Here is a 12,926-nt window from a genome sequence, read left to right as displayed (position 1 = left end):
TTCTTTCCCCCTTTTCTCTTTTTTGGTAAAATAAAATTTTTTTAAAAATTACATGTTTCTCTTTTTTCTGGATTTTAACAAAATATACATATTTCTACAAATGTACCAAAAGAGTGACAATAGGTAAATCTTTTAACAATATATTTTGCTCATTGTATAATTTAGAAAAAATTGACAGGATTAAATAAAGAGTCTGCGGCTTGGATTATCTTTAACCTACATTTTCTGCAAAGTCCAACCGCAGAAGCCACAACTCATTGTGGATGCAATAGCCTGTGTGCATGTGTTAATTAATCCTGATTACCTCCTAGAGCTGTAGTAACTTAGTTTTTATTGGTCAGTGTGCCAGGGAATCAGGCATAAGCCCTTGACTGCACAGTCCCTCTCATGTTTTCTACCTCCTAAAACACATGAGTCAGTTTACCTGCATTTGCCAAAATTAAAATAGCAATAAAGAAGTGATGTTGTCTGAGTGTGTATTTTATCTGACTTTACAGCACTTCAAGCTTTTGGTGGATGAGCTTCAAGTCAAAGGAGAGGGCAAAGTAAAAAAAGCAATGAAGGAGTCTTTCAAGGTTCTTAACGAGGTTAGTCTCTATTCTTTGCCCAAAATTATATATAAGCAAAATTTGTTGTGAAATGGTGCAGTTATTTCCAGTTTGTTTGTTGATGAATATATTTAGGCTGCTGCACTGGGGCAGGGCAGTCTGTGCAACCAGGCCATCATGCTGATAACAGACGGCGCCATGGAGGACTTCAAGGATGTTTTCGAAGAGTTTAACTTTCCAGAACGTCGGGTGTGAAGTTCATTTTCATTCAGCTGTTTGCAGTACTGAATGTGGGGTGTTTTCTGCCTCTTAAACACTTCTTACCTGCTTCTGCAGGTTCGAGTGTTCACGTATCTCATTGGGCGCGAGATGACTTTTGCTGAAAATGTTAAATGGATCGCCTGCAACAACAAGGGTAAAGCTAATTTATGTTTTTGTTTCCTTTGTTTTCCTGTTTGAAATGTTTCAGAGAAACCACAATCCGATAATTAAACCAGAGTCTCTTGGGAAAAATCATGTCAGTATCAGAGTAGAGATGAAGGTATTTCCTTATTTTCAATTAGATCAGAATTGAGGCTATCTGTAGCTATCAGTTGCTGCCCCCTTGTGAATTACATTGTGCCATGCATCAGTTCAGATCAGAAAGATGCAGCATTCTATGAAATGTTGGTTCTGGTAATTCCTCCCAACTGCTACAGTTTCTGTATTTACGCGCCTTTCATTTTCATACATTTTGTCATATTAGAAACACAAACCTCAGCTTGATCATAGCATCCTTATGGCAAAATGTGGCAGAGGCAATATGCTTTTGTTGAGCAGGGAATGGAAAGCTGGTCAGTTTAACAGAATTTGGCAAGTCGGAAGCAGGTTTGTGGCTCCATCCTGCTTTGGGGTCACTTTTCTTGACTAGAGTCAGAAAGCCAGTCTTGGAGAAAAACTTGTTAGAGTTTGCAAAATACATAGAAGTGAGTTGGAGATTCTCTTTCCATCAAGATAAGAGCTCTAAACATTCAGCTGTTCGCACACATTGCCTTATAGCAAATGAACAAGACAATGTGTGAAATCTGCAAAGGGAGTAAATATTTTTGCAATGCACTCTGTATCTGTCAGAGTTATTCGTATTTTCCTAAGACGGTTCATTTGATACTTTGATAATTACATAAAACCAACACACACCTTTGGGTAATTTTGTATGTCGAGATGTCTGCTAAAATAATGCATTGTTTTTATTTTAGTATCAATAGAAATCAAACGGATTAATAAAAAAAAAAAAATCTACCATAATTATATCTTAATAATTGCTCTGATATGTTATGAACTCTATATTTACCAGGTAAGTGAAATGTGTTCATATGAATTTGCTTATCCTGCAGGTTATTACACACACGTGTCCACACTGGCTGATGTTCAGGAAAATGTCATGGAATATCTCCATGTTCTCAGTCGACCAATGGTTATCAACCATGACCACGACATTATCTGGACAGAGGCCTACATGGATAGTGTGGTCAGTCTTCTACTCTCATTATTTGCAAACATGTTGGGCAGAATGAATATAATAGAGTGAGAACAGAGACAAATCTTTCTCTCTAGGTTTTGGTGCATCTTTTCAGCTGCATCCTTTTTCCTTCCTTGTCATTCTTTCTTTTTGTTGTCATGCATTTCATCCTGGTTTGTTTTCTCCTCTTCTCCATCATCCCATTCAGCTTCCCAATAAAGATGAGGTAATCATAATTGGAGTTTTAGCTTAGTTATATAGAGTAAAGGGTGTTTATGTAAGAGGTCTGTTTCCATCTAACAGCTTTCAGACAGTGTCTTGTTGTCTGTAGATGTTTGTGTTACGTTTTTCTAAAACTGAACTTGGCTAATAATGCTCCTCACAGTTTGATTTGTTAGAAACCGTCCATAGAGCATGCTAGGCATTAGTAATCTTTCTTATAAATATGTTAGTCTTAGAAATGTGAAAATACAAAAAGTTTTCTTTTGAACTCATTTATTCACCTCATTTTCATCAACTCTTCATACGTGTCATATTTTCTTGCCTTTTTTTTTTGACTACTCTATCTGCCAAGTTCTCTGTTCCCTTATGAATGTGTCCATAAGTCACTTTTTCAACAGAAGTTTAAGTGTCTATCTGTCTTTCGCATTGCAGCTGTTTAACACTCAGGCTCAGAGTTTGCTCCTGATGACCTCAGTCGCCATGCCTGTTTTCAGTAAGAAGGAAGAAACTGTAAGTTGACTTTTTTTTTATTATTTGCAAAATTTATGGTTTTATGTTCATACTGATGCATGAGTACAGAAGCAAGGGAAGTATGTACATCTATACAGATTATAATGGTTTCAAAGTCTGGCTCAATTTTTTTTTGCGCAAATGCAAGTTTGTTGACCTCAAAGGTAGCATGGAATCATATAATTCATTGTATTTAACTCTGGTGTCCTTTTCTCTCCAGCTGTCTCATGGGATTTTGCTGGGTGTGGTAGGAACTGATGTGGCCTTGAGAGAATTGATGAAATTAGCTCCAAGATACAAGGTAAATCATATGTGATTTACAGCTTAAAGAAACAGCCGGCATGTCTGAGAAAAATGGTTCCTTTTAAATTGCTTATCACCCCATTTGGTCTTCTTCTGATTGATTTCCAAAATAATTCACTGAGCCTTTTACTTTAAACTACAGCTTCCACACAAGGGAGTGTTTATCACTTCACTGACAGCAATAATCAAATGTTTCAATTTCCCACTGGCTGATCACCAATCAGGGAGGAACAAGCTAAAAATCAGCCTAATCCAGTCTCTATTTTATTTCTTAGTGTGTTCTTTTAAGCTTTTTCTGTGCTGTTTTTATGGTGTTTTCATCCTTACTGTCTGTATGTAGGATCTGCAGTGCTGTGCTGTATTCGTAATTTTGATGTTAATTGAGCACATCTTTTTAAACAGCAGTGTGTGTGTGACTGTAACACACCGTGTAATATCATTAATGTCATAACAGTAAGGAGATATAAGTGGTTTTCTGCTGTTCTGTTCCTCCAGCTGGGTATCCATGGTTACGCCTTCCTCATCACCAATAATGGTTACATCCTGTCTCATCCAGAACTACGGCCTCTGGTACATGCAAAGATTTGCTTCACATTCTCCGAGAGACTGTTGAGTTTTTATTAACCCAGCAGCATTAGCAACAAAGTCCCATATGTCTGTGTTTTTGTTTGTGACAGTATAAAGAGGGAAAGAAACTGAAGCCTAAACCAAACTACAACAGTGTTGATCTGTCAGAGGTTGAATGGGAGGATACAGAGGAGAAAGTCAGTGTACAATTTTGTATTTCATATATATATATATATAATTTTTATTGAATGACTGCTGTACTAAAAATGATCATGAACAAGAGTCTTGAATATGTTGTTTCTGTTTATAGCTGAGGACAGCCATGGTCAAAGGAGAAACCGGCACAATGTCTTTAGATGTGAGATCTTCAGTGGACAAAGGAGTAAGTACTTCGCTTCCTTTTATGAAATAGTTGTTGCTGCTGTAATTTTAGAGCAGGCAATCTTATATTGTTTCCTGACAGGTTTTCTTTCCAATTAAATAAGTATTTCTTTTATCTATTGTCATCTAAATTAATTCAGAATATGGCTTGGAAATGGTTGTTTTGCCAGTTGTGCATGATTATTATTTTATTGTTGTCAAATTTGTGATCTTTTGTGTTTCTTTCTTGCAGAGGAGGGTGATCTTTTTAAAGAATGATTATTTTTACACCGTCATAAATGAGACACCATTCAGGTTTGTTTGATTATTTTTTGCAAATAGCATCTACTCTGCTTTGCAAAAGTACTCACACCATTTAAATTTCTTTTCCACATTTTGTTACTCTAGAGCCAGAAACGTCAATGTGCTTCATTAAGACAGTCCAGGATTCTGACTTAGAAAGGAAATGATCTGATGACTTTCAAAGATTTTTTTTTTTTAAACATATGAAAACTGTGGCATGGATTTGTATTCAGACTCCTGAGTTAATACTTTGTGGAACCACCTCTCGTTGCGCTTATAGCTGCTAACCTTTAGTGTCGCTCCCAGCTTTGTACATTAAAAGATGATTTTTCTTATTCAAAATAGTTCAAGGTCACTGGGAACACACTTTTAGTGCTCTGTAACCCTGCTTTAAACTTCTCCATAACTTCCTCTCTGACCTTTCTGCTGTCTGGTTGTTGTAATGCTGTTTGTTCACTAATGTTCTGTAACAGACCTCTGAGGACTTCATGGCATTTTAGTGACATCTGAGGGCCTCTTTATATATATAAAAGCTTTAGAAATTAATCTTCATAATTAATCACCACTTAGTGTTGTTCTGTCACACGCAATCCCAAAAGGGTGTGTTAAAAATGGTGGCTATAATGTGAAAAAATGCACTGTATGCTCACCATACTGAGAAATATTTCATTTATTTAAAAACACTCATCCTGGCATAACTAGAATTACTGTATATGAACAATGTATATTTTGAGATGTAATCACCTGTAAGCATATGGATGCTTGTTGTGTTTATTATTACACATTTTTTCTGTTTCTGTTTTGACAGTCTTGGTATAGTGTTGAGCAGAGGGTATGGAGAGTTCATCTTCACAGGAAATGTCTCACTGGATGAAGGTAGATCTAAAGCTTTAGTAAATCTGTTTTTTAAAAAAAGAGAACAAATCTTTTCAGTCTCTCCTTTTCCTCTTTCTTTGTTCTTCAGGTCTTCATGACTTAATCACTCCAGATCTGACCTTAGCCAATGAGTGGTAAACATACAGTATTGAATTTCCTTTAAAACGTTTCAGTGGAAAGGTTGTTTTCCTTCATACAAATATTTATCTACATGTTTTGTTTTTGCAGGACCTATTGTGAGATAGATATCGACCCAGCACATCGCAAACTGACCCAGCTGGAGGCTGTCATAAAATATCTCACTGGGAAAGAAAAAGATCTGCACTGTAAGCCTCCACTCATTTCCGTTTACAAAATAATTTTGTTTACATGCGATTTGAAATGTAAATATCTTCTTTGAAAACTTTCAGATTTTTCCCTCTTATTTTGTCCTTACAGGCGATAGACAGTTGTTGCAACAGACTCTGTTTGATGCTGTTGTTACAGCACCTATGGAAGCGTACTGGACCGCTCTCATGCTTAACACATCCAGGTGAACTAAAACACTGAAAATTCTCTCTGGATGCAGTGTTGGGCTTCCAGCCTTTTATTTCAACTGCGCCTCACCTTTTAGCTTTGTGTTTTCCTGCTCTCCCAGTATGGATGATGGTGTTGAGACTGCTTTCTTGGGGACTCGTTCCGGCTTGCAGAGGTTCCTGAGGTACACGGGTGTTGAAAAAAGAGTTGGCAAGTGAGTGTTAAAGCAGTATTTTGTGTTTATTTAAACAGCTACAACGTTCATGAGGTTTCAATAAACATTGTAGCGGCAATCAGGCAGGTCATTGACTTGACTCCTCTGAGATTTTTTCCCTCTGTTCTCTTCCAAATTGAGAATAAGCATTGTTTTCTACTAACATTCAATTCATTTCTCTGTTGTTCTTCATATATATAGATTTTAGACTAAAGGTAAACTTCAATGGCTTTTGTCCCCGTAGGTCTTTCCTGACCTCCACAGATAAAGAGAATATGTTCACTCTGGACCATTTCCCTGTGTGGTACCGCAGAGCAGCAGAGTATCCAGTTGGACAGTTTCTGTACTACATGCCCAGACAGGACACAAGAGGTAGAGGGATCACCTTCACGTTGCAAACAATTTAGAGAATAATTAGGAAAGACATAGAGAATATCTGTCAATCTTTTTAATTTCCAAACATTGTAGCTATTTCTATGAAAAAGTTCATTTATCAACAGTTGGCAAGCTGCAACATTGTAATTGCATCTATATGTGGATTTATGTAGTTTTTATCAAAAGGAAGTTATTTGTTGATGCAATCTGGAGATTTGTTCTTCGTCACAGAAAATATTTTTCATGAAAAATCTTTATTTGGACAAACATAACATCGTCCAGTATGGTGATTGTCACATTATACTGATATTTCCTCTACTTAGGTTTGATATTAACTTGGCAGTAGATTCAAAAACTGAACAGTAACTTTTTCTTTTTGAGCTTTTTAAAATGCTCCCATATTGAAATAAGTTTTAATTCTTTATGTAATAAAAGTAAGTTGAAAAATAAACTTTTTTTATATTTCATCACTTTACAAAATCCTCGTATGCATCCTGAAGTAATTTTGAGAACAAAATAAAAATTTTTTTGCCAACATGTAAAACGTGTGGTGCAAAAGTGAATAAATGTATCGCAAACAATGTTTGTTGCTCTTTCACATAAAATCCTAATAAAATGCTTTCATGTCAGGGATCGCAATGCAATCAAATGCTTTTGCATTTATTCTGAGAATAAAGTTGAAAGATTTTTTTTCCTTTTTTATTTGTTTTCTTTTTAATGTATTCACATTCTCAGATTGTTTTACACCAATTATTAATTTATGTTAAATAGTGCGTGTTAAATTTTAAATAATCATCTAAATGTTTTAGGACGATGGTGAAAAAAAGATAGTGTGTCATTTTCAGATATATTCAGGGATTATGAGGCTGCCTATAGTGCCACCTTCAGTTCAGAAGAGGTGCAACACCGTGTGGAGGAGCAGGGTAGAGAACTGCCTCTGATTCTTGGCATGCCTCCACTTTTGAATCTATCCTGCCCATAATTTTCCTTGGCTCTGGGCTTAAGACGATATAAACTGCTGTTGCTCTGTGTTTCTGTTTTTAGTTTATTTTCATTTTTGGCTCGGTCCTGCCTTTTCCTTTTTATCTTTCCGGTTCCCACTCATAAAGCATGCCATTTAAATATGAGAACATCCTGTCAGTTTTCTCCTATCAGAGAGGAAGATTCTTGCTGCTTCTTTTGACCCATTTTAATTGTATACGTCATTCTAAAAATTATATCAGAGAATCTATGCAGTGCATGTTATCTCTCACAGGATAAGTAACCGAAAATAAATACAGAGAGCACATGGACTCCCAAAATACACAAATGCATTCTTTTGGTTATGAATGCATTATTCAATTAGCTCTCCTAATCTCAGTTATGTAACATTTGAAATGTTAATCTGTTAGAAATCTGAGGCTTGATGACCGTCAGCATCTGCTGAAGGCTGCAAATAGATGCAAAACAGATTTAAAACAGAGCATGAACCTTAATATTACCTGCCCTAGTGTAAGTCAGCCTGACACACATTATTCTAAATACATTTCAGCAAATCCGATGCATTCATCCGACAGTAACATTCTAATGCTGATTAGTAGAAAAAAAAAAAGCAGTGTATTGTGTTTCTGCATGTCAGAAAAGAATGCATGTGTCCATATGGCTCATTATGCATGAAATGGCAAAGGTGCCAGGATTTTCTTTTTAAGATTGTTTCTGTTGCTCTCCCAGCAGGAAGAATTGTGATTAGCTCCACTGCTGTGACTGTGACGGTGGGCAAGAAAACAGCCATCGCTGGAGGTAGGATGACAGCTCTCATTTCTCCTTCCCTGTTCCTGTTTAATCTTCTCTTAATCCTCCACCTCTTTTAATGTTCTCCACTGATTTCTCTAAGCTCTGCATATTTAAATGACTAAACTTTGATTTCCTTACTTTGTCCTAAAGTTTGTGGAATTTCTACTTGCAAAACTGCATGGTATATTTTACTAATTTGTTTGAGACATTTGAACAAAAAAAAATATATACATATATATTAAATTGAGACTTATCTGCTGGTTTTTTGCAATAAGATCTGTTTTTGTGCTGGATGAATCTCTTGTAGTTATCGTAGTATCAAAGTTAAAAACACCACTACTCACTTTGCTTACAACAAACCCAAAAAAGAAAGACATTGACGCTGTAGACTCAGGTACACTCAATGTGAGGCAATCAAAGGGTGACGAAGAGAAGTAGCCTGTTTCAGACCTTGTAGAAATGTATTGATTGAATTTGGACATATCTAGATGACTTTGTTTTGTTTGGGTGCTTTAAGTTTTATATTTCAAACTCTACACCATGAAGAACAGTGCTTAGCTGTCTAGTTTTAGTGAGAGGACTTTTACCTCCCAGTGCCCTGTAGCTCATTTCTCATTCCGCAATCGTCAGTCTCTGAAAATCAACTGGATGGATACAGTTTATAGCAGACTGTACTTTGAACTGTCTTCTGATTGAATCTTCTTAAATGCGATGTCTGAACTGTGCTTAAAATAACTCGCAACACGGTGGAGCACAGTTATCTGTTAGTGGCTTGCTTGGAGGCATTGTGCCAGATTTTCTTACATTAAAGGAATTAAACTCCTTGCTGAGAAAACATCTAAAGTGAGATGAAAGAGAAGCAAGACCAAAGCCAGCAGGGGTTCCGGTTTGCACCAAGAGGGAGAATCCAAAAATCTGCTAAAAAGCTCCACATTCTTGCTGGATTTGTTTCTGTTTGGTTCAGTCAGACATGGTTGACCTGTGCTGATAACCAGTCTAGACCAGATTGGGAAACATTACATACACTTGAGTAAACTCATAATAACATATAAACCTGTTGTTCACTATCTGAAGTGTAAAAATACTATATTTAAGGGTGAGAAACAGGAAGAAGTAAATGTTACGGCTTTTTATTCTTTGTCCTTTTTATGCTGTGTCCTCCTGTGACTGCATGGTGTCCTATTCTTAAAATAACAATACAGTGAACTGCTAATTCTGAAGTCTGTGAACCAATGTAGGTGGAAGGCTGCACTATAATGTATGGCAAGTCATTTGGAATGAGTTTTAGCTTTCCAAATCAACCTCTATTTGTGCTGGAGATCCTGAGTTTGATCCTCTCCATGTGGATGCAAATTTTTAATCCAATTTAAATCTTTTTTTTACACTTAGATGTAGCAACTATGAACAGTGACGAGCAACAGAGACCATTTTGTTTGTTTACATTATTGTGTCTGTCCATCCTTATGTCGTTCAGTTTTATTTTCCTTTCTTTTCTTTCCTTCATTTTAATATCCTGGTTCCCTTTTGGTTTTCTTCCAACGGCTTCCCTCTGTAACTTCCTTTCCTGCGTCCTACATTTCTTTTAAGCATTCCCCCTTTCTGTCCCTAATGCCTTTTCTGTCTGCTTTTTTTTTTCTTGGTTCCTCGTGTCCTTCCTTCTTTCTTTCCTTGTGGCTTTTCCTCCATGTGTCCCACCCCACTGTCTCCCTGTGTAGAATCAGACACGTTTCACTGTCCTCTTTACCCTGTTAAACCCACTCAAGCATCTTTCCAATTTTTCTTTCCCTCTCCAACTAAGCTGTCAGATCTGTCTTTCTTCACTGTGGCAGATTTTTTTTCCCCCTTGCTCCGCCTATCTCTTCCCCTTGTAACTCTCCTTTCTCCGTCGTGTCATTCTCTAAACTCCCACTCTGCTTCTGTTTTTCACTGCAGTAAGTGAAGGAGGTTTTCTTCTAAAAAAGGAGAGGATATCAAACATTTAGAAGCCGACTGATTCAGGAACATATGCAACTAAATTTGGCTTAGACTTTTCCACTGTATATTAACCACGTGCCTACTCACCTTACTCAGCTGATTTACTCTTCTCAGAGGTTTAAGGTTGGTATGTGTTGGAGATAATGTTGTAAATATATCAATGAGAAGAATTTGCTTCTAATCAGATCTACAGAGGTGTAACATCTGTATCAAAGCTCGCAGTATATCGGTATCTTTTGCATGTTCATCATAATTGGCTTCAGCAGCAAAAGTTTTTCTCGGTGCCTGAGCCAAATGAATGAGAGCATGTTTGACTGCATCGGTATTCTGATTGTATATTTACATTTTAACCTCCTTTCCACTGAATCCATGTATCTCCAACTTACAGTAATTTTTGAGGACCACCCGGTTAGTGTGAAGGGAAAAACTTAATGAAGTGACCAAATAATGTTTGGTACATTTCTGTACTGTTGTTAAATCCACATTTTCACAGTCATATAGAAAAATCCATCTATTTTTATTTACAAGCCTGACCAAAAACTGAAAAAGGAAACCTTTTAAAAATATAATAGATGTCCTTCATATTTTGGATTGTATTTTAATGACTATAGAGCTACAATTATTTTCATGACCACAGAGTGTCAGTGTTTCCCTGAACACAAGCAAGGTCCGTTCTTCGATGTCTCTGTTTACTTACATGTTATTCCTTCATGCTATTTTGGTGGCTGATTTAATTTCACATTGTTTACTGAAGGCCAGTGGTTTCATCTGTAAAAGGATGATCCAGAATCAGGGCTGAGCTACAGTTTATTTCTTCGCTGCAACACAAATGACAGGCTGTGAATAATTTTGTCATGCTCCATACAAAGGTGCTGAAAGGATAATAAAAAGACAGATAGAAAATCTGAACCGAGGGATCAGTAAATAAAAACCAACATGAGAGGCAGTGGGGAAAAAAGAGACGTAATGGTGCAGAAGAAATACTTGAAAAAGGTGAAAGATAAAAAAAAAAAGATGGCAGAGGAGGCGACAGGAAGATAAATTGAGACAAGATAAGTGAGAGTAAAAAGAATTGAGAGAAGATTAGAAATAAAAAGAGGTGAGAGCAGATAGAAGGTGAGGTATGGAAAAAAGGAGAAACTCTTGCTTGGCTGTTTGTATTGATTCAGTTGAAGCCTAATGTATGTGAATATTTTACATCTGTTCTTTCGGCATAGATGCTACTTTTTTACATTTTAATGACAGCATAATGTTGTGCAGTGTGGACATAAAGCTGACACGTGTGATATGTTTTTATTTACATCAGTATTGTAATAATCTAATAGCACAACACACTGTATATTTCTGGGTTGTGCCATGGAGGCCCTCAGTTATCATGGCTGCCTCTGCTGATGCAGTGTTTATGCAACAAACTAGAATTTATTTTTCCTTATACACAAAGGCTATCGAGGAAGACGATTGACATCGTACTTCGACTAACATACTTTGCTGTCAATATTACAGGACCTGCAAATTAGGGAGTTATGGGAAAATCCTTTTAAATCCATATTCAGTTGAAATCTCTGAAAGTGATTTTTTTATCCTAACAGAGGAAAATGTTTTACTTTTTGAAAATTAATTTAACTTTACCTACACACATTTTACACATTTTTGCTCAACTTAAGCATCATATCGTAAATCAGAATTTGCAGTGTTGCTAATATATTTGGTTTGAGGTCTCATGATGATGGGAAAGTAAGACAGGATTAAAAATCATGGCTAACCATTAGTAGTATTACCATCACAATAATATTGCAGATTCATGCGTTTCTAAAATTAGACAACCCTAATTTTCTCAGTTAATTTGTTGCTACCTTGGTGTTGGAGTTAATTTAGCTTGCTTAAGACCCTAATGTGTGCAGTGTGTGTAAATTAAATGTAAAAGGCAAAAATAACCATTTAGCACCCATGGAGACTTTAAGTAGTGTTGAACAGTACTGCTTTAACTCTTACCTTCTGCACTTGTGATTTTAAAAGCAGAACTAAGCGTTGCATATTTTCTCACTAAATGTCCATGTTGCACAGTTACTAAGTTTTACATTAAATAAATATTTCTAATTTTTTGAAGCATGGTTCTACAAAGCTGAGTCCAAGTCGTGTTTCCCTAAAGTAAAGTAAACCTTTGGATTTTGCAACAGACTTCCATTTGTGTAACAGCACTGTTGATAGTTTGCTTCTGTACATTTCTGGATCTAGTTGTTTGGGAATTATCCGATCAGCGGACTGACCAGCTGTTAGCCTCTACATCTCTGAGGACTAATTCACTTTTGTGAAGGTCTGCAAGAACGTTTTTGTCCTTAGCAAACATGATTTGCTTTAAAGCAGAATAATGCTATACAATCCGAGACGAGCCATAACCTGCATTAATATGTGTGTTGCTATGCTTTGACGCACGTAAAACAGTACTGATGCATTTTGCCTTTTGAATGCAAATCATGTCATACATTAAGGCTTTAGAGCGAGAATCTACCTTGTACACTCGTTGATTTAAGATAAAGTGAAGGACCAATAAGGAATGATCCAGTTTGTACACAATCTGGTGCACATGCAGACCAGCTATTACTATGTAAATGATTCACTTTAGAAGATGCTGGCAGTTCTAGAAAGAGCGTCATGGTACAAGTTACCAAAGTGTCAGATAGTCAGTCAGAACAACGTGTGAAGGTCACACACACAGGGGATGCTTTGTGGATGCATTATGCAGCATTAGTAGCACTTGGCAGGTTTTGATAGAGGTTACATCTTTGATATGCATGAGGCCAGGTGGTTGGGTCATACAGCTACCTCCCATGTAGTGTGTAGAGAGGTATCAATGACCTGATGTTAGAAATAATGGGTACATGATGGC

General features: G+C 36.7%; 1 protein-coding gene across 3 annotated transcripts in view; it reads left to right on the top strand.

Annotated features, from left to right (window-relative positions):
* Positions 1-12,926, top strand: part of LOC122826687 (voltage-dependent calcium channel subunit alpha-2/delta-4-like) — a 79,145-nt gene that overhangs the window by 14,563 nt on the left and 51,656 nt on the right. For all 3 annotated transcript variants that reach the window (XM_044108837.1, XM_044108836.1, XM_044108838.1), the window contains 17 exons: positions 498-587; positions 684-797; positions 885-963; positions 1,922-2,055; positions 2,701-2,778; positions 2,999-3,079; positions 3,577-3,651; positions 3,759-3,845; positions 3,959-4,030; positions 4,262-4,323; positions 5,120-5,187; positions 5,276-5,321; positions 5,416-5,513; positions 5,626-5,719; positions 5,825-5,917; positions 6,162-6,289; positions 8,003-8,071. In XM_044108837.1, the coding sequence (XP_043964772.1) occupies positions 498-587; positions 684-797; positions 885-963; positions 1,922-2,055; positions 2,701-2,778; positions 2,999-3,079; positions 3,577-3,651; positions 3,759-3,845; positions 3,959-4,030; positions 4,262-4,323; positions 5,120-5,187; positions 5,276-5,321; positions 5,416-5,513; positions 5,626-5,719; positions 5,825-5,917; positions 6,162-6,289; positions 8,003-8,071 (1,468 nt within the window). The remainder of the gene's footprint in view (positions 1-497; positions 588-683; positions 798-884; positions 964-1,921; positions 2,056-2,700; positions 2,779-2,998; positions 3,080-3,576; positions 3,652-3,758; positions 3,846-3,958; positions 4,031-4,261; positions 4,324-5,119; positions 5,188-5,275; positions 5,322-5,415; positions 5,514-5,625; positions 5,720-5,824; positions 5,918-6,161; positions 6,290-8,002; positions 8,072-12,926) is intronic.

Source organism: Gambusia affinis, linkage group LG23, assembly GCF_019740435.1.
Source record: "Gambusia affinis linkage group LG23, SWU_Gaff_1.0, whole genome shotgun sequence".
Taxonomy (NCBI): domain Eukaryota; kingdom Metazoa; phylum Chordata; class Actinopteri; order Cyprinodontiformes; family Poeciliidae; genus Gambusia; species Gambusia affinis.
Note: the sequence above shows the minus strand (reverse complement) of the source record. Positions and strands in the feature narration are given on the sequence as shown.